A 19,268-nucleotide genomic window follows, 5' to 3' on the forward strand; every position below is an offset into this window, starting at 1 on the left:
AAGTTATGGAACCAGTTATTATTTCAGAAATGACTATTGACTACTGGGTTGAAACCCTGGGATAAGTCTGAAAGGTCTGACAACAGCATCATAGGAAACTTAAACAGCAGCTCTTAAGACAGCCATAACCTTTATATAACTTCACTTTATAAATTACAGAGCCATCAGAAAGGAACCAGACTGGCTGAAAGTATGCTGACACCAATCAGTTTAAATGAGTACAAATTGGCCATTCCCTGAACTATTCACAATCATCCAGAGATAATCTGTTTATTCAGGTGGATGCAGACCAAGCCATGAAATGCACTTTGGACAATTGAGCCTGGCTGAGAAGGGGATTCCACTGGCCATGTAATCCAAAACCCTTTAAACAACAGCCCTGCAATAACTGGGTTTCCAGGTAACGGTGACTATATTTGGTAAACAGCCAGTTTGTGGAGAGAGGTCATGTGACAGCAAGAAAACACTTTGTATTTGAAGGGACTGCTTTTCCAGGGTCAGGAGGACCATGAGAAGAACAGCAAGAAGACTCATGATCTCATTCCCTTGTTTCCAGCCATTCTGTAATTGTATTCCCTGCCTGTATTCTGACATATAGGCAACATCTTCACTGTAAATCAAACAACTGCCGAATTCAGAGCCAAAATACTGCACTTGCTGGAAACAAAGGTAGAGAAGGAGGAGACTGGAAGAAAACAGCAAACCCGGCAGCATAGAGAGATGGAGAAGTCAACGTTTCGAGTGTAACCCTTCTTCAAGGCTGCGGGTGGGTGGAAAGGAAGTTGCAGATAAAGGGAGGGGGCAGGTTTGCGGGAGGTGGTGAGGTTGGGAGAGGCGAACACCAGATAGAGGGTACAATCTGGTTGGTCGACAGGAGGAATGAATCCGGTTGGTAATTGGAAGAAAGGTTCGATCAGAGGAAGTGGGGGGGGGTTATTTGAAATTGAAGAACTCAATGTTGAGTCCTCCGGGCTGTAAGCTGCCCAGGTGGAAGATGAGGTGGTGTTCCTCCAATTTGCGGTTCGATTCACTGTGGCAATGGAGGAGGCTAAGGATTGTCATGTCAGAAAGGGATTGGGAAGAATAATTAAAATGGGCAGTAACTAGTAGGTCAAGTCAGCCTGGCTGAGGCGCTCAGTGAAATGAGCCGAGTTTACATTTGGTCTCCCCGATGTAGAGAAGGCCAAGTCGGGAGCACTGGATACAGTAAATTAGGTTGGAGGAGAGGCAGGTGACCCTCTGTCTCACCTGGAAGGACTATTTGGGCCCTGGATGGAGATAAGGGGCATGGTGTCCTGCAGGTTTTGCATCTTTTCCGGTTGCATGGAAAGGTGCTGGGGGTGGGGTTTTGTGGGGGTTGGTGGGGAAAGTGGCACGAACCAATGAGTGACAAAGGGAGTGGTCCTTGCGGAAGATGGAGAGGGGAGGGAAAGATATTCTTGGTGGTGGGGTCAGCAAAGGACAAGAGATTAATCGGTCAACATTTTAAATCATCTTGATGTAGAATCAAGAAAGATTTTTAAGTGCTGCCTGTAACCATCCAAGTCATCAGACTACAGGATCAGTATATGACTGACTCTCTTTTCTGGCTCACAAACAACCTAACTTGCCCTACCACATTGTAACTTGCATCCGCATGTGCTGTATGTGAACCTCTTGAAAGCATAACTGAGTGAGGGTTGGAGTCTTTTTCTAAATCATTTTTACATACTGAGTGTTAAATGCATAAATCAGTGAGTCACCAGAGGCTCACAGATGATGTTACCTAGTATGGTGATGAAACATCTGAAAATGAACCTTCCAGCTCAGCGAGCAAATGTACACCCAGAACCTCAACCTGAGCTACAAATCTTCTCCAAACTCGCGAATGCATAAATACTATATACTTTCATTTTAACACTTACAAGAAACCTGTGTGGGTCTGTTAGTCACAGCATATAAACAGTTACAACTCTAGTTTTGCTTTTATATAAAAAAAACTTTTCATGGTATCACATGCGTGACAGAAAGATGTGGCTTTTCTTCTGTTCGAAAGTCCGATATGACAGCACATGGGAGAGGCTGGAAGGTTCATCTCTGGATGAGCTGACCAAGGCCCTCAAGTCCTTAGAAAAGAATAAAACTCCAGGAAGCAGCGACTGTGGGACTTGAGGAGGAGTTTACCTTCCTGGCAGCCCCTTGGTCCTCACTCTCACCACTCTTCCTGCTACTGCAAAAACAGGAGTTTTTTTAAAAAATGAACAAAGGACATTTTTGCAATGGAACCATTTTCTTCAGATCTAAAGCTGCAGATTGCGGTCAGTCTTTGGCCTGGCAAAGTCCCCTCAAACTCTGTCATGAAGCTGCAGCTTATGTTTCAGTTCAAATCACCCTTCTGCCTGTTTGTTGGTATTTTACAGCTTCCTGCTGTGCCCACTTTGCTTGGCTTCTTGCACTGCAGCTTTCCTCTTTCAAACCCTCCTGCACTCTTGCTGTCTGTTATTAGTCTCCAATAAATCATTCTCCAACTGTGTTAGTGTTAAGCATTTCACTGCTTTGATGTCAGAACTTGGCACTAGCTTTCTTTTCTTTTTCAATTCTTCTATTTGAAGCACATGAAGTGCCCAACAAAACTGTAATCCAATGCCCTGAAACATGGGTGCCCAGTGTCCAACATTGAGGTCCTTCAGAGGCAGCAGTGAGCTGAAGTCACCAGGTGTTTTGCCATATTGAGATTTCTCCATGTTTCACATACCGATTAAGCTGGATATTAATGAGGTGAGTTGTCCCATTAATAAGATGTTTGCCCAATTATAATCTCATTAATAGGTAACTCGCATTTGCCATGTCACCCGGCAAAAGCATAAAAGGTGCAGCAAGGTGATCGTGAAATTGACTTCCCGTCTGATTCTTCATATGAGATGGTGATGGCTGGCTAGTATCATCGCTGAGCGGTTAATCCAGACAGCCAGGTTCTGACAATCTGGGTTCTGCCATGGCAGATGCTGGAATTTGAATTCAATAAAAATCTGGAATTAGGAGTCCAATGATGACCATGAATCAATTGCTGATTGCCAGAAAAACCCATCTGGTTCACTAATATCCTTTATGGAAGAAAACTGCCATCCTTACTTGGTCTGGCCTACATGTGGCTCCAGAGCCACAGCAACATGGTTGACTCTAAACGGCTCTCTGGGCAATATGAGAGGGTCAATAAATGCTAGCCTAGCCAGCGACACCCTTCTCTCATAATAAATAAAACAAATTTTGTCAAAAATCACACCATTAAACGTGTCACCCAAACCGCTGTAAGATTTCAGCCAAAGAATTAGCTACAAGCTCAAAACTAAATACAGATCTGTTCCTATTCCAGAACAAAGCATTAGCTTGAAGCTGTTTTCCCATTGGTTACTGGCATCTCGTTCTTGATCCACTGGTCTCATATGAACTGGGTCTTTCTGACTGCTGATGGAGTCCTGAGACTAGCAAACATGTGAGTGGCAGCAACAGTATAACTTTATCACACAAACACACTGCAATCAAGTCTCCACTGTCACAATATCACTAAATCTACACAAGTGAATAGACCAGGTTACAGTCTGCGAAGGCTGGCTACAATTTGCAAATGACCGAATAACAGACTGTGTAATGGTTAACACACTCTCCCTACACAAGGGAATATGAAAGAAGCTTTTGAAGAACAACTAGTACAAAATACTTATTACTGCAAAGTTAAAAGCCTAGATGAATATTCACTTCCCAACAAACATGTTTAAACTACATTAAGAATATTCAATATGCACTGAATTAATTAGTATGAATGCACAAGCCATAATGATGGCTGTTATACAAATTAATTATCCAGCGATTTCCCTATCCTGACCGGATTATGAAGGTAAATGTCATTTTGATTATGATAATTTCTTAACTTGTTTGTAGAAGGTGGGTATAGGTTAGATTTACAATAGTTACTGACTACAATGAACAAGGGGCTGAAATGGCATCAGCAAGCCTGTTAATTTAAAATGACAATGCAAACAGTGGGAAAACCTTCATACTTCCTCAACGTTTTAGGAGAGGAATGCTGGGCCCTTCCTGTACACACTGTTCTTCAATGTTTATACATTAGCCCTTGCTCAACTCTCAGTTGCTCCCTTAGAAGGCTAATTTAGTATGCATGGAATTTCTCAAGGCGAACATAAAAAATTGGATCATAGAGAGCATATTCCCCTTTTGCTCTGCACATAAAAGGAAACATCACAATTCTATTCCAAAAACACGGATTAAATTAGGAACTGACATAAGGACCGGTGATCAAATGTTCTTTCAAGCATTAAAAACTGCTTATACCTAAAGTCAAATCCCCATGACTTCAGATGGTATTTATTGTTGGAGTTCTAACATAACTATTGGAATGGTTTGTCTCTTCTAATTCTACTTTTCTTTCTCTCTCTCAATGCCACCTTTCTTTCCTACTCTTTATTTCACTTTCTGTCTAGGATTTTAGACTGAATTGATGTTTTAACTTACCCTTCCTGTTTTAGGCTCTGCACGCCTTAAGAAGGCTACTTTAATCTGAGACACAAACTGTTGTCCAATTTGCACAGATTCCCTGCAGAGCATGCTGCAAAGCTTTCGGTACTGTTTGGTGGCTATTGTCCACAATATTGAGGTCTTTTTCCCAAATCTGTTTGTAACAGTGGGGAGGATCAAAGCTACCAGACTCAATTCATTCAATTGCAAAGCAAAGGAGAACAGTTAGAGCATCTTTATGAGTCATTCTTGTGAAAAAAACACATTCATATTTCATTTTGAAAGTATTTGAAAATATTATGAAACCTGCTATTTGTTGCCATTTTTAGGTTTTGGTATGGACCAGGTCAGACCACTCAAAACATTCTTAAGCAGGCAGCCCAGACCATAACTTTGCAATTTGTTTTGGTAAATGCAGAGTGAAAATGACCTGGAGTAAGTTAGCTAGGTTGACTACAGACAAAAATTTATTCACAAAATTACACAATGAAACACAAACAACAGAATAAAGAACCCCTACAGAACTCAGTCTATCTAACCTAGGCTTAATTAAGCTGTTCTGAATATACCCAATAAGTAAACCCCTGAAACACAGTAAAAATGAAACAAGTGCTTACAGGTTGAAGTTAGAAGAGCAGAAGAGGAGAGAGTCTAGTAGCCTGTTTCCACACAGCTGAACTCTTAAGTAGGCCTGGACTGAACTGCTCAGCTAGAGAGCTGACTGCTTCCCTTTCATAATACAGGTCACTTCTAAAACATGATCACTTTGGCCAGAAGTCTCATCTGTTTACATATAAATAAAAGGCCTCTCAAAATGCTTTTTCATCTCTGTACCAAAATAGCCACCTCGGAGCCAGGAACTGTTGACCCATAAGAGGTACAGTTAGTAAGTTTGCAGATGACACCAAAATTGGAGGTGTAGTGGACAGTGAAGAGGGATACCTCAGATTACAACAGGATCTTGACCAGATGAGCCAATGAGCTGACAAGTGGCAGATGGAGTTTAATTTAGATAAATGTGAGGTGCTGCATTTTGGGAAAGCAAATTTTAGCAGGACTTGTACACTTAATGGTAAGGTCTGAGGGAGTGTTGCTGAACAAAGAGACCTTGGAGTGCAGGTTCATAGCTCCTTGAAAGTGGAGTCACAGGTAGCTAGGATAGTGAAGAAGGCATTTGGTATGCTTTCTTTTATTGGTCAGAGTATTGAGTACAGGGGTTGGGAGGTCATGTTGCGGCTGTACAGGACATTGGTTAGGCCACTGTTGGAATACTGTGTGCAATTCTGGTCTCCTTCCTATTGGAAATATGTTGTGAAACTTTAAAGGGTTCAGAGAAGGATTTACAAGGATATTGTCAGGGTTGGAGGATTTGAGCTATAGGGAGATGCTGAACAGGCTGGGGCTGTTTTCCCTGGAGCTTCGGAGGCTGAGGGGTGACCTTATAGAGGTTATGAGGGGCATGGATAGAGTAAATAGACAATGTCTTTTCCCTGGGTTCGAGGAGTCCAGAACTAGAGGGCATAGGTTTAGGGTGAGAGGGGAAAGATATAAAAGAGACCTAAGAGGCGATGTTTTCACACAGACTGAAAATCCACCCTCCACACCACCCTCTGTCTTCTACCTTTGAGCCAGTCTGTATCCAAATGGCCAGTTCTCTCTGCATTCCATGAGATCTAACCTTGCTAAACATTTTCTCATGGGGAACCTTGTCGAACGCCTTACTGATGTCCATATAGATCACATCCACCGCTCTGCCCTCATCAATCCCTTTTGTTACTTCTTCCAAAAACTCAATCAAATTCATGAGACATGATTTCCCACACTTTTGAGAAAAGGAATAGCTTTTTAGGAAAAAAGGACCAGCTTTGTGACATTTGTTTTGTAAGAATGCACAGATGCACCATTCTGTAAACAGCATTTTGTAAAACAGATTCTAAAGCACCAGTTAAATCAAAGCCACACCTCAAGAAAAAAAATGACTTGTCCAAACATCCTATTAAATCAATTGCTTGACAGCATTCAAAATTCACTGCTAAAATCATAAATGATGTTTACTCGACTGTCAACACTGTACCAGCTTGGAAGCTCAGAGTAACTTTGTGAGGGCAAGCAGTAATTTTTCCCAGGAAGTGAAGCCAGACAACTCATCATTCCTTTCATCTTCGACCAGTAGGTTTAATGACTAATTCTGGCATCAACCTTCATTGCAGATTTCACATCACCAAAAAGCCAATCATACCCTGTTGATGTAACGATCATAGTAAGGCATTGCAAAAAAGACATTCACTGCATTGGGCATTTGGCTTCTAGAATCTGGATTTGATTCCAGATCAGATTACTAGAATGATCTCTGTTGCAATGGCCTGAAAATGTAAGCGATTTTGAATAACATCATTTCAGTTCCACTGTACAAAACTATCAATGAAACTCCACACATTGTTATGATATTGTTGGGGTAGAACATAATGCTCGATTGTGTGTTGGTTATGGTACTCAGGAAGCATGGGACATTCTTTACCTTCATAACTGCACACACATTTCTCCTTGATCATCTCCAACTAACCACTTCAGTCTCCAAACATAAGATGATTGGATGTGACCTTCTAACCAGTCCTCCTCAATGTTTACCCATCCCCAGGCTGCCTCTGTTCCAGTTCTGGGGTTGAAGGACCTAGTTCTGTGTTGCACCCACCTCCACAGAGATAAATTGGATCTAACAGGCCTCTTTGAATCAAGGTGGTTCAGCTGAATCAGGAAATTTGCCAACTTGAGCTACTTATGATCTTATTGAATGGTTAAAGGGTATTTATGACCCGTTAAACTGATTTCCAATTACAAATGACTGCATATCTTAAGGGACATGAGAGGGCAAAGGCTGAGAAGCTATTTTTCCCCTCACGGCAGAGTCTAGCACCAGGGGGTATAGTCTCAAAACAAAGATGCGCCCATTTAAAATTGAGAGGAGAAGGAATTCTTTCCCTCAAAAGGGTTGAGAATCTTCGAACTCCTTGTGATACAGACTTGTCGGGCAGACTCCTTGTGTATATTTAAGGCTGAGATAGAGAGATTCTTGATCAGTAGGAAAGACCAGGATTATGGGGAAAAAGGGCAAGAAAGTGGAAGTGAAGAATATCAGATCAGCCACAATCCTACTGATTAGCAGAGCAGGCTCAAGGCACTGAACGGCCTACTGTTATTCCTATTTTTTTTTAACGTTCTCATGGTCTTGCATCACCTTGGGCTTGAATTCCTCCCTTAAGGCAAATTTATTATGAAATCAGATTCTCAAAGTGACATCCAGATTCCAGCAATTTTCTTACAAGATTGTAATGGAGACCAAGTGACAGTTTCCTAAATTTTGTTGGGAATTTCACTTCTCAACCTCACTTCATTGTCGCACTACTCCTCCCACTCTCTGACTCTACTCACTCCTGTTGCCACTCAGACCACAGGTTTGACACTGTATTATTGCTTTGAAACTGTATGTTTTAGGAGAGGGTATTGCTTTAGGATGCACTGACCAGCCAAGTACCAGTATAAAAATGTGACCAGCTGCCATGTGTAGTCCAGCAGAAGAATGTCAGAATCAGGTTGCATACCTAGTTATCTGTAAATGTAAGCTGTAGTCTGAGCTATTAAGTAAACCAGTAAACTGAAGCCATGCTACTTAACCATTGGTGACTAATAACACATTCAACAGTGACCAGCAAACCAAAACTACAAGCTCAACGATTAAATGCTGGTTAATTTGGATAACTCTTTCTAAAGCAAATGCCCAGAATGAAAAAAAAAATCAAATTCTGCCTTACAATTATTAAAATTAAATGGAAATACTTACTGGTTTTGGTGGCGACAGAATGGCGAATCATCGTCATCACAAGTGCCTGCCGAAACTGGGGGATGACAAATAGACAAAAATCTAGATCAAAATGGAGATTTCTGAAAGTGGGAAAAAGTGTAGCTATCAAAATGTTACAGGCAAGTGAAATTTTCATTTTATAAGATAAAAAAGTAGAAACCTATCAATCTGCAATTAAACTGGAAGTTAAAGTTTATTTCAATTTCAACAATTCAAAAGACTTCAAATCATGATTATCCCCACAGCCAGTTCAGTTTCACACAGTAGAAGTCTAAGCTGTTAGATCTGGTGACTTAATTTATTCTCATTCGTAATGCCAAGTACTTTGCTCAACTCTGAACTTGCTCTCTCTAAACAGAATACAGGGACACATGTTTTAGTGCGCAGTTATCCAGTTACGCAAAGTTTCAGCATTAAGGGTAATGTACGAACTGTGAACTAATGCTAACCTGTTAAATTCAGAATTTGCCCTAACTCAATAACTGACTGAGTTGGAAGTTTGAGCAGTTGACTCCTCTCTAACACTAATCCTCGTTTTGATTGTGTTCTATTCCTTACCTCCTAAAGGTCATGATTCTTACAGGCATTCAGTGCTACGAGTATGAGAAGCTTCATTACTATGTGTGGGACTTTGCTGTACATGAATTGTCCCCTGCAGTAACTATATTTCTTTGACTGTAAAACACCTTGAGAAGTCATAAGGTCCTGAAAGCCTCTACATGAAGTAGACACCTTATTTCATGCAAATCAGCATCCAAACAATGACCAGAACGTAATGGGGAAATCACAGAATAAGCCAATTTAATTCTCCCACGTTACACATTTGTAGTGCGTCAGTGGAAGAAACCCTTTTTTAAAATTCATCCACAGCAGATGGGCATCTCTAGCTTGGTCAGCACTTATTGCCCATAGTTAGCCAAATGTTGTGGGAGGTCTGGAGTCACATAAGGGCCAGACCAGATAAGGATGAAAGTTTCCTTCCTTTAAAAAAGACATTAGTGAACCGAACGGGTTTTTCTGACAATCAATAATGGATTCATGGTTATCATCAGACTTTTAATTCCAGATTTTTATTGATTTTTAATTCCGCTATCTTCTGTAGCAGAATTTGAATCTGGCCCCCAGGATATTATCTGGATCACATCTGGATTAACAGTTCAGCAACAATACAATGGGCCCGTCACCTCCCCAACCTACCGGATAGTTCTACCTCCCTAGCCCCTTGATATCATAGTCTATTGTAACAGCTCCACTCCAGCCCAGACTAAAACAGCAGATTGAAAAGGCATCTTGTGGTGCAGTAGTAGTATCCATATCTCTGAATAAGGAGGCCCAGGTTCAAACTGCACTTGCTTTAGAGCTGTGTCATAACATGTCTGAAGAGGTTTATTATATAGAACACAGAAATGTCAATTGACTCAGTAGCAGAGCTGGAATAGTTTGTATTGATTGGGCTCACATCTACTTAAGTTATTGCAAACTACCATTACATCTTCAACTCCTTTTCAAAGACAGCTCACATTGGACTTAAAACATTAACACTGTTTCTCAGTCTGCAGATGCTGCCAGAGCTTCTCCAAGAACCTTCTATCGTTATCCTAACCACTCCTTTTCTCCCTGAAATACTTAAAAGAGATGGTGTCAGCCAAATCCAATTAACTTTTGCAAACATCTTCAGTCAGAAATGCTGAACTGGCAATCCATCTCAGCCTTTTCCCAGCATCACAGGTGCCCATCTTCAGCCAATTCAATTTACTTTGCTTAATATCAACAACTGAAGGAAGTGGATAATGCGAAGGCAATGGGCCCTGACAACCTTCATAGCTCTGTTCCCAAAGCAGGCTTCCAGTTTTCCTGTAACCGCCATGTCCAGGGCAGATCTCACTAATTGTGCAGGGCAGCTCTGGAATGACAGTGGGTGACTGGGTGCACAAGGGCCTTTTAAAAATGGTGTCAGGATGTTCAGACAGTGGAGAGTGACTCCAGCCAAAACGAAAGGGAGATCAAGCTCCATCTGATGAGCAGGGCAGTCTGGGGATGTGGTATGTAGCTAATGAGGTGAATTTAGATCCGAAATATGAGGAAACCACCAAGAAACCCTCCATGAAACCTGTCTAAGATACCCAATTTCTGATAAAATTAAGCCCAACGCCTCTCGAACAAGGTGAGATCCAAATCTTTATGGGAACAAATTTCAATGCATCTGATCAAGCATACAAAATCATAGCTGCTCAATGACAGGATAAGCACATGTGCAGACACAGCCATGCTTGTTCAGCATGGTTTTCATCATTTACAATTTTTCCAGACAGCTTGGAGAATTTTTGCAAGATTTAACCTGCCCGGTGGCAAAGCCATGATCTTATTTTATCGTAATGTTTCAAATAAATGCTTAAATGCTAGTGGCTTTTTGAGAGTGTCATTATTAATATATGAAATTCTTTATTCAGATGGATTTTGCCATTTCAAGTTTGCTTTTGTTTCCCATCCTTTTCTCGGCTACACATACTACCACCATCCCCCTCCCAAGAATGTTCCAGAAGTTTAGTATTAAGTAGATGCAAACATGTTTACATTTGTTTGGGTCCAATATTCTCAAAGATAGTTACACTTTGGGAACTCTTAAGCTTTTTGCGCAACAATAGGAATTTCAAACCTCATCTCTCCTACCCTGGATGTCTTTCACTCCCTTGCTTATAAAGCATCCATTACCTCTGCCTTAAAAGCTTTGAAAAGGGTTGTTCCCCCTCTTCTTATGGAAGAGAGAGTTCCAATGACACATGACCCTCAAAGTAACATTTTCTCCTTATCTCTATTTTAAATGGGTGATATCCCAGCTTTTGAACATTGACTCCTCGTTCTAACTTTGACAAGAGAGGCTCCAAAATGTCCAACTTCTTCTTCAATGTCCTCAGATGAGTCCGACGCACCTTCTGCATTTCGGCCCTCACCCCTCTCTTCCCTCCCGCAACACCATTCGGGTCTCTCTTGTCTTCACCCACCATCCCATCACAGTTCTGAGAAATGTTAACTCTGATTTCTGTCCATAGATGCTGAGTTTTTCTAGCAATTTCTGTTTCTTTTTTACTCCTAGTTCTAGATTCCCCCAGGATAGGAAACATCCTTTTTCATATCTATCCTGTCAAAACGTCCTCAGAATTTACTATGGATCAATCAAGTATTCGGAGAGGGGTAGATGAAGTGAGAGATCTTGGCATGCCCACGTCCCTAAATGTAGCAGTGCATGTAGAGAAGGTTGTAAAGGCGGCATATGAAATACTTTCCTTGATTGATAGAGGCATAGAAAAAGTAGGGACAGATGCGGTGGATTTCAGGACTGTCTCCTTGCCTTACACATGGTGGAAGCCTGATCTGCCGGTGAGATCTGCCTTTGAATAATAAAATACTTCTTATTGAGCATTTTTGTGTATTGGTAGACCATAGATGTAAGATCAAAACTCATGGACTCGGGATTATCCATCAATTTTCATTCACCGTTGAAGGTGTTATGATCCCAGCTGATGGTAATACCGAACCAGACTAACTCCAGACTGAAACCTAACTTGGTAAGCCGCAAGCCGAATAAATGTTTTGTTTACCATGAAAGTCAGTCACGGAACATATTCACCAAGAGGCTCTTGATATACTTTTAACAAAAGGACACAAAAGTTTATTATACAAAAGATAGAACAGAAACTATATTACATTATACAAGCTCAGCTGGTAAAATCTCACTGTAAACATCTGAAAAAAGAGATTCAACCCTTTTATTCCAGCAATAGTGTTACAGAGCTGAACCCTCAGTGAAACGTCACCTCTATCTCTACACAAGAGCTTGTTGCTCAGTTGGCACAACTGTAATTGGTTTTCTTTTGGCAGATTTCAGTGTATTCGCTCAATCCTATTTTTATCAGTCAATGAATTTTCCCAAGATACTGAAGGAAGTTGCTAAAATGGAATACAGGGAAACCTAGCTACTTGCATTCAGAACTGGCTCGAAGACAGAAGATAGAGAGCGGTTGTGGGGGGTTGCTTTTCAGACTGTAGGCCTGTGACCAGCGGCGTGCCACAAGCATCAGTGTTGGGTGTATTGCTTTTTGTCATTGATATAAATGATTTAGATGTGAACATAGGTTAGTAAGTTTGTAGATGCAGAAAATTGGAGCTGTCGTTAACACAAAGTGAGGTTACCTCAAAGTACGATGGGATCTTGATCAAATGGCCAATGGGCTGAGGAGTGGCAGATAGAGTTTATTTTAGATCAATGTGAGGTGCTGCATTTAGAAAGGCAAATCAGGACAGGATTTACACACTTAATGGTAAGGTCCTGGAGAGTAATGCTGAACAAACAGACCTTCACGTGCAGGTTTGTAGCTTCTTGAAAGTGGAGTCACAGGGAGATAGGGTAGTGAAGGTGGCATTTGGTATGCTTTCCTTTATTAGTCAGTGCATTGTGTATAGGAGTTGAGAGTTCATGTTGCAACTGTACAAGACATTTGTTCGATCACTTTTGGAGTATTGTGTTCAATTCAGGTCTCCCAGCTATAGGGAGGATGCAGTGAAACTTGAAAGGGTTCAAAAAAGATTTATGAGTATGCTGCCAGTGTTGGAGGGCTTCAACTATTTGGAGCGACTGAATAGGCTGGGGCTATTTTCTCTGGAACCTCAGAGACTGAGGGGTGACCTTATAGAGGTTTATAAAATCATGAGGGGCATGGTTAGGGTAAATAGACAAGGTCTTTTCTCTGGGGTGGGAGAGTCCAAAATTAGAGGGCATAGGTTTAAGGTGAGGGGGAAAGACTTAAAAGGAACCTAAGGGGCATTTTTTCCACGCAGAGGATGATGAGGTTATGGAATGAGCTGCCAGGGGAAGTGGTGGAGGCTGATACAATTACAACATGGGTACATGAATAGGGAGGGTTTAAAAGGGACCAAACACTGGTAAATGGGACTAGATTTATTTAGGATACCTGATCGGCATGGACAAGTTGGACTAACTGGTCTGATTCCGTGCTGTATATCTCTAAGAGTCTATAACTCAACTCACTTATTAATTAACTCACTGTTCAAAATTACTTTTTCACCTGTAAGATAAACAAGTCAGACTTCCACAAAACTGAAAACTAAAATCTATTTTTCCTTCACTTTACAACCCAAGTTCTCAAATAGCAACAATATATTGTGAACATTCATTACGATGGACAGGGGTTAGGGGCTTCTTATGTGGCCAACCCACTAGCGTTGGAATACAGCAGAGAAGTGCAAATAGAGAAAAAAAGAACAAAACTATCCAGGATTTCAAATACAGAGTGTTCTTTAATATAAGCCTTCATGTCTAATGAGATCAGAGCCAGATTAATCACATTTGGTCAAAAGATCCACTCCACAGGAATTACTGAAAATGTTGAAATCTGCGATAACGTCACCATATTAATCTCAGCTCCTATTACAAATGTTGGATTAAAAGATAGATTAACATCAAGTTTAATAATACAATAGTAACGCTAGGTTTGTTTAGTTAGGTATTTGTATTGAATGCGCTCCAAAATGTCAGATTGGGGATAAGAGATGATTGAACCTGTGAAGAGCTAGGCTTTCCCCGAAGTGCTATTGTGAAGTGGAGTCAACACCTAGAAGATGGGAGAACAATCTAACAGCAAGTTATTAAAGGATGAAATTGTGCATCTGGCAGTATAGTTCATTCCAGGACAAGTCTTTATTACACTCCATGACATCTCCATCCAAATTCAATTGCAGGGTTTTACATCAGTCCATGCAGGAAGATGACATTGTTGTCCCTTTTCTAACCTACAATTGCAGGCAATTTTTTGGCTAATGAAATTCTGAAAGTAATTTTGAATCAACCCACTTCCTGTATTTTGCAAGCTGCAGAATCAGAACTCAGATTCAATAATCGTAATTAAAGAATCGAAATATAAAATGGTAAATACAAATTTAAGAAGGTTTCCAATATGTCACATTAAAATCATAAAATTTTATTCACTCATAAATGGCATGGTGGGGGTGGGGTGAAGTAGAAAACATCTTTCTTACATGTTAAGTCAGTCTCCCTTCTCTTCCTTTTCCAATCCTGGAATTTCCCCAATTCCTTCACCTACCACCCAGGATATTATGGATTGATTGTGTTTTAAAATGGCAAGGACTTCCATGGGCCTAATTGAGCATGCTATTAATTTTGTTCAGTATTTTTAATTGATAACTGCTCCCACAAGTAGAGGGTAAGTATAGACGAGAGATTCTGGAAGATGACATTGTTGTCCCTTTCTAACCTACAATTGCATCTTATCAAGGTATCAGAGGTGCAATAACATGGAATTCTGGTTCTGTAATAGAACATAACAGTGCAGTACAGGCCCTTCGGCCCTCGATGTTGCATGAACCTGTGGAACCAATCTGAAGGTACACTATTCCAATTTCATCCATATGTTTATCCAATGACTATTTAAATGCCCTTAAAGTTGGTGAATCTATTACTGTTGCAGGCAGTACTGTTGCGTTCCACACCCCTACTACTCTCCGAGTAAAGAAATTCCAGTGCTTCACCGGAGGCTCACTAATGATGTTAACTAGTATCGTGACGAAACATCTGAAAACGAACTCCAAAGTTACCCCCAAAGAAACTACCTCTGACATCTGTCCTATATTTATCACCCCTCAATTTAAAGCTATGTCTCCTCGTGCTAACCATCACCACCTGAGGAGCAAGGCTCTCACTGTCTACCCTACTTAATCCTCTGATTATCTTATATGTCTCAATTAGTCACCTCTCAACCTTCTTCTAATGAAAACAGCCTCAAGTCCCTCAGCCTTTCCTCATACGACCTTCCCCCCATACCAGGCAAAATGCTAGTAAATCTCCTCTGCACCCTTTCCAAAGCTTCCATATCTTTCTTATAATGCGGTGAGCAGGACTGTATAAATACTCCAAGTGCAGCCGCACCAGAGAGTTTTGTACAGCTGCAGAATGACCTTGTGGCTCCGAAACTCAATCCCTCTTCCAATAAAAGCTAACACATCGTATGCCTTCTTAATAACCTTATCAATCTCGGTGGCAACTTTTAGGGATCTATGTACACGGATACCAAGATCTCTTTGCTCATCTACGTGACCACAAATCTCACCATTAGCCCAGCACTCTTTATTCTTTTGCTTCTTCCAAAGGGAACCACCTCACACTTTTCCGCATTTAACTCCATTTATCTATGTCCCTCTGAAACCTGCAACATCCTTCAGCACTATCCACAACTCCATCAACCTTACTGTAATCGTAAACGTACTAATCCATCCTTCTATGCCCTCATCCAGGTCACAGCAGTGGCCTCAAAATAGATCCTTGCTGTACACCACTTGTAGCTGAACTCCAGGATGAACATTTCCTATCAACCACCACCCTCTGTCTTCTTTTAACTAACCAACTTCTGATCCAAACTGCTAAATCACCCTCAATCCCATGCCTCTGTATTTTGTGCGATGGCTTACGTGGGGAACCTTATGAAATGTCTTACTGAAATCCATAATAATCTGATAATACACCAAACCAAGCTTTCTTTTTAAAATGGACACTTGGAAGATTTTGGAGTTCTAGGAATTATTTTTTACGCTATTAGATAATTTAATTTTAAACATATAGACTCCTAGATTCATACAACACAGAAAAAACCCTTAGGCCCATTGAGTCTGCACCGACCGAACTACCACTAAAATGGGCAAATCCCAATTATTTTGTTAATCCCATATACTTGAATGTTATGATATTTGAAGTATCCATCCAAATATCTTTTAAAGGTTGTAAGATTTCCAGGTTCCACCACCTCCCCAGGTAGTGCATTCCAGAATCCCACCACCCGCTGAGTGAAAACGTCTTTTCTCCAAATCCCCTATAAATCTCTGGCCCCCTACCCTAAAATTATGCCCTCTCATGATTTACCCCTCAACCAAGGGGAGCAGCTGCTCTCTATTCACCCTGTCCATATCTCTCTCAATTTTATTCACCTCAATCACATCTTCGCACAGTCATCATTGCTCTAAAGAAAACAATCCAAGCCTATCTAGTTTCTCCTTAGATCTCAATTTCACCATCCCAGAAAACATTGTGGTGAACCTCCTCCATACCCCATCTAGTATGATCACATCCTTCCTTTAGTAAGGTGACCAGAACTGCAGCAGACATCCTATTATTAAGCCAGTACTGCACACAGTACTTCAGTTGTGGTCTGACCAACACTCTGTACAACTTCAACATGCATGGGCTTCCTCTGGGTGCTCCGGTTTCCTCCCACAGTCCAAAGACGTGCATGTTTGGTGAACTGGCCATGGTAAATTGCCCGTAGTGTTAGGTGCATTAGTCATGGGTGAATGTAGTGGAATGGGTCTGGGTGGGTTTTATTACATTCCCTACAGCGTGGAAACAGGCCCTTTGGCCCAACCAGTCCACATCGACCCTCCGAAGAGTAACCCGCCCAGACCCATTTTCCCTCTGACTAATGCACCTAACACTACGGGCAATTTAGAATGGCCAATTCACCTGACCTGCACATCTTTGGATTGTGGGAAGAAACCAGAGCACCCAGAGGAAACCCACGCAGACACGAGGAGAATGTGCAAACTCCACACAGACAGTTGCCCAAGGCTGGAATTGAACATGGGACCCTCGTGCTATGAGGCAGCAGCGCTAACCACTGTGCCACCGTGCCGCCACGGGTTGCTCTTTGGAGGGTCGGTGTGGACTTGTTGGGCCGAAGGGCCTGTTTCCACACTGTAGGGAATCTAATCTAATCTAATTACCTCCATGCTCTTATACTCTATGCCACGACTGTTGAAAGCAAGTGTCCCATATGCCTTCTTAAATATCCTACTCACATGCTTTGATGAAGGGCTTATGCCTGAAATGTTGACTCTCCTGCTCCTTTGATGCTGCCTGACATACAGTGGTTTTCCAGCACCACACGTTTTGACTCTGACTTTCCAGTATCTGGTCAGTTTCTCCTACTCACACGCTCTGCCGACTTCAGAAATCTGTGAGGAATTACCCCAAGATCCCTCTGTTTCTCTAAGCTACCCAGTGTCCTGCCATTCAGTAAATATTCCCTCTTCTTGTTTCTTCTTCCAAAGTGCATCACCTTGCACTTAGAGTTAAATACCAACTGCCACTGGTCTACCCATCTGACCAACCCATTTATGTCTTCCTGTAACCTACAACCATTTCTTTGCTATTAACCATGCTATCAATCTTAGTGTCATCTGCAAATTTGCTTGATATTGCTCCTACATTTTCAACAATATAAATTTATTATCATAAACAATTAGGGTTCCAGTACTGTTCATTGAGGTACACAGCTGGACAAAGGCCTCCAGTCACTTAAATAGCCTTCTACCACTACCCTTTGTGGCCTATTATGAAGCCAGTTTCTGATCCATTTTACCACATTTCCCTCAATTCCATGTTCTTTAACCTTTTCAACAGTCTCCCATGCAGAACCTTTGTTAAAATTTGCATAAACCACATCAACTGAACTTCCCTCATTCACCCACTTCATCACATTTTCAAAAAATCGTTTGTTAGACATGACTCCCCTCTGACAAAACTGTGTTGACTATCCCTAATTAACCCAAGCCTTTCCAAGTGGGTATTAATTCATTCCTTCAGAATAGCTCCAATAGTTTCCCTACCACTAATTTGAGACTCACTGGTCTATAAATTCCTGGTTATCTCTACCACCCCTCATAGAAAGTGAAACTACATTAGCTGTCCTCCAGTCCTCTAGCACCTTCCCTGTGGCCAGAGGGGAAGTAAAAAAACATGTCAGAGCTCCTGCAATTTCCTGTCTCGCCTCCCAAAGCAGCCTGGGATGCATCTGGGCCGGGGACTTGTCTGCTTTTAAGCCTCACAAAGCCTCAAATACCTCCCCATTTTCTATGTCAAACTGTGCAAATTCCTCACAATCCCTTGTCCTAAATTCTATACCTATCTTCTCCTTTTCCAGAATGAAGACTGAAAGGAAATACTCATTCAACATGCCTCTAATCTCTCGTGGTTTCACAGACAGTTTGCCCCCTTGGTCCCTCATGGGCCTTACTCTTTCCCTAGTTAACACTTCCCTTTAATGTATTTATAAATATCTTAGGATTCTCCCCAATCCAGTTTGTAAGTACTTTCTTCATGCCCCCTTTCTAATTGCTTTCTTAAGTGCCTTCCTGCACTCTCTATATTCCTCTAGGGCTGCAGCGGAATTGCTCTCTTTGGACTTGCTAAGAGCCTTCCTCTTCTTCAGCTAGTCCTGAATTGTCATTGATGTCTAGGGTTCTCTGAACTTATTGCTCCTACATTTGCCTCTGATGGGTACATGTTAGACCTGTGCTCTCCCCAGCTCCTTTCTGAACGCCCCCCCCTTGCTCTGCTGTAGACTTACCCACAAGGAGCTATTGCTAGTCAACTGTTGGCTCATGCTGCTTTAATAAAATCAGCCTTTCTTCACTCCAAAGTCATATTTTGCAGACCATCTTTTTACTTGAGACACAAATTAGAACCATGCAGTTTTTGTGGTAACAATCTGCAAAATGCTCCCCCACTGCCACATTGAACACTTGTCCGGCTTCTTTCCCCAGGACCAGATCCAGCACTGCGCTTTCCCTCGTTGGGCCTTCTATTGATACAAAACACTCTCCTGAATACATTTCAAGAAATCTGTTCCCTCTAAATTCTTAACACTACAACTATCACAATTTAAGTTGTGAAAATTGAAATTCCTTAGTGTAATTAGCCAATTATTACACTTACACACTTCTGTGAACTGTCTATACATTTACTCCTCCATTTCCCACTGACTCTTTGGGGGCCAATAATACACTCCCAGTCAAGCAGTTGCTCCCTTAACAT

General features: G+C 41.4%; 1 protein-coding gene across 1 annotated transcript in view; it reads right to left on the reverse strand.

Moving 5' to 3' along the window:
- shisa10.1 (shisa family member 10, tandem duplicate 1) overlaps positions 1 to 19,268 on the reverse strand; it is a 78,641-nt gene that overhangs the window by 49,952 nt on the left and 9,421 nt on the right. Inside the window, exon 2 of the mRNA XM_043707920.2 lies at positions 8,351 to 8,405. Coding sequence (XP_043563855.1) covers positions 8,351 to 8,405 — 55 coding nt within the window. The remainder of the gene's footprint in view (positions 1 to 8,350; positions 8,406 to 19,268) is intronic.

Source organism: Chiloscyllium plagiosum, unplaced genomic scaffold (assembly GCF_037043375.1).
Source record: "Chiloscyllium plagiosum isolate Xiang-an unplaced genomic scaffold, Cpla_swu_hap1 HiC_scaffold_14, whole genome shotgun sequence".
In the NCBI taxonomy this organism is placed as follows: domain Eukaryota; kingdom Metazoa; phylum Chordata; class Chondrichthyes; order Orectolobiformes; family Hemiscylliidae; genus Chiloscyllium; species Chiloscyllium plagiosum.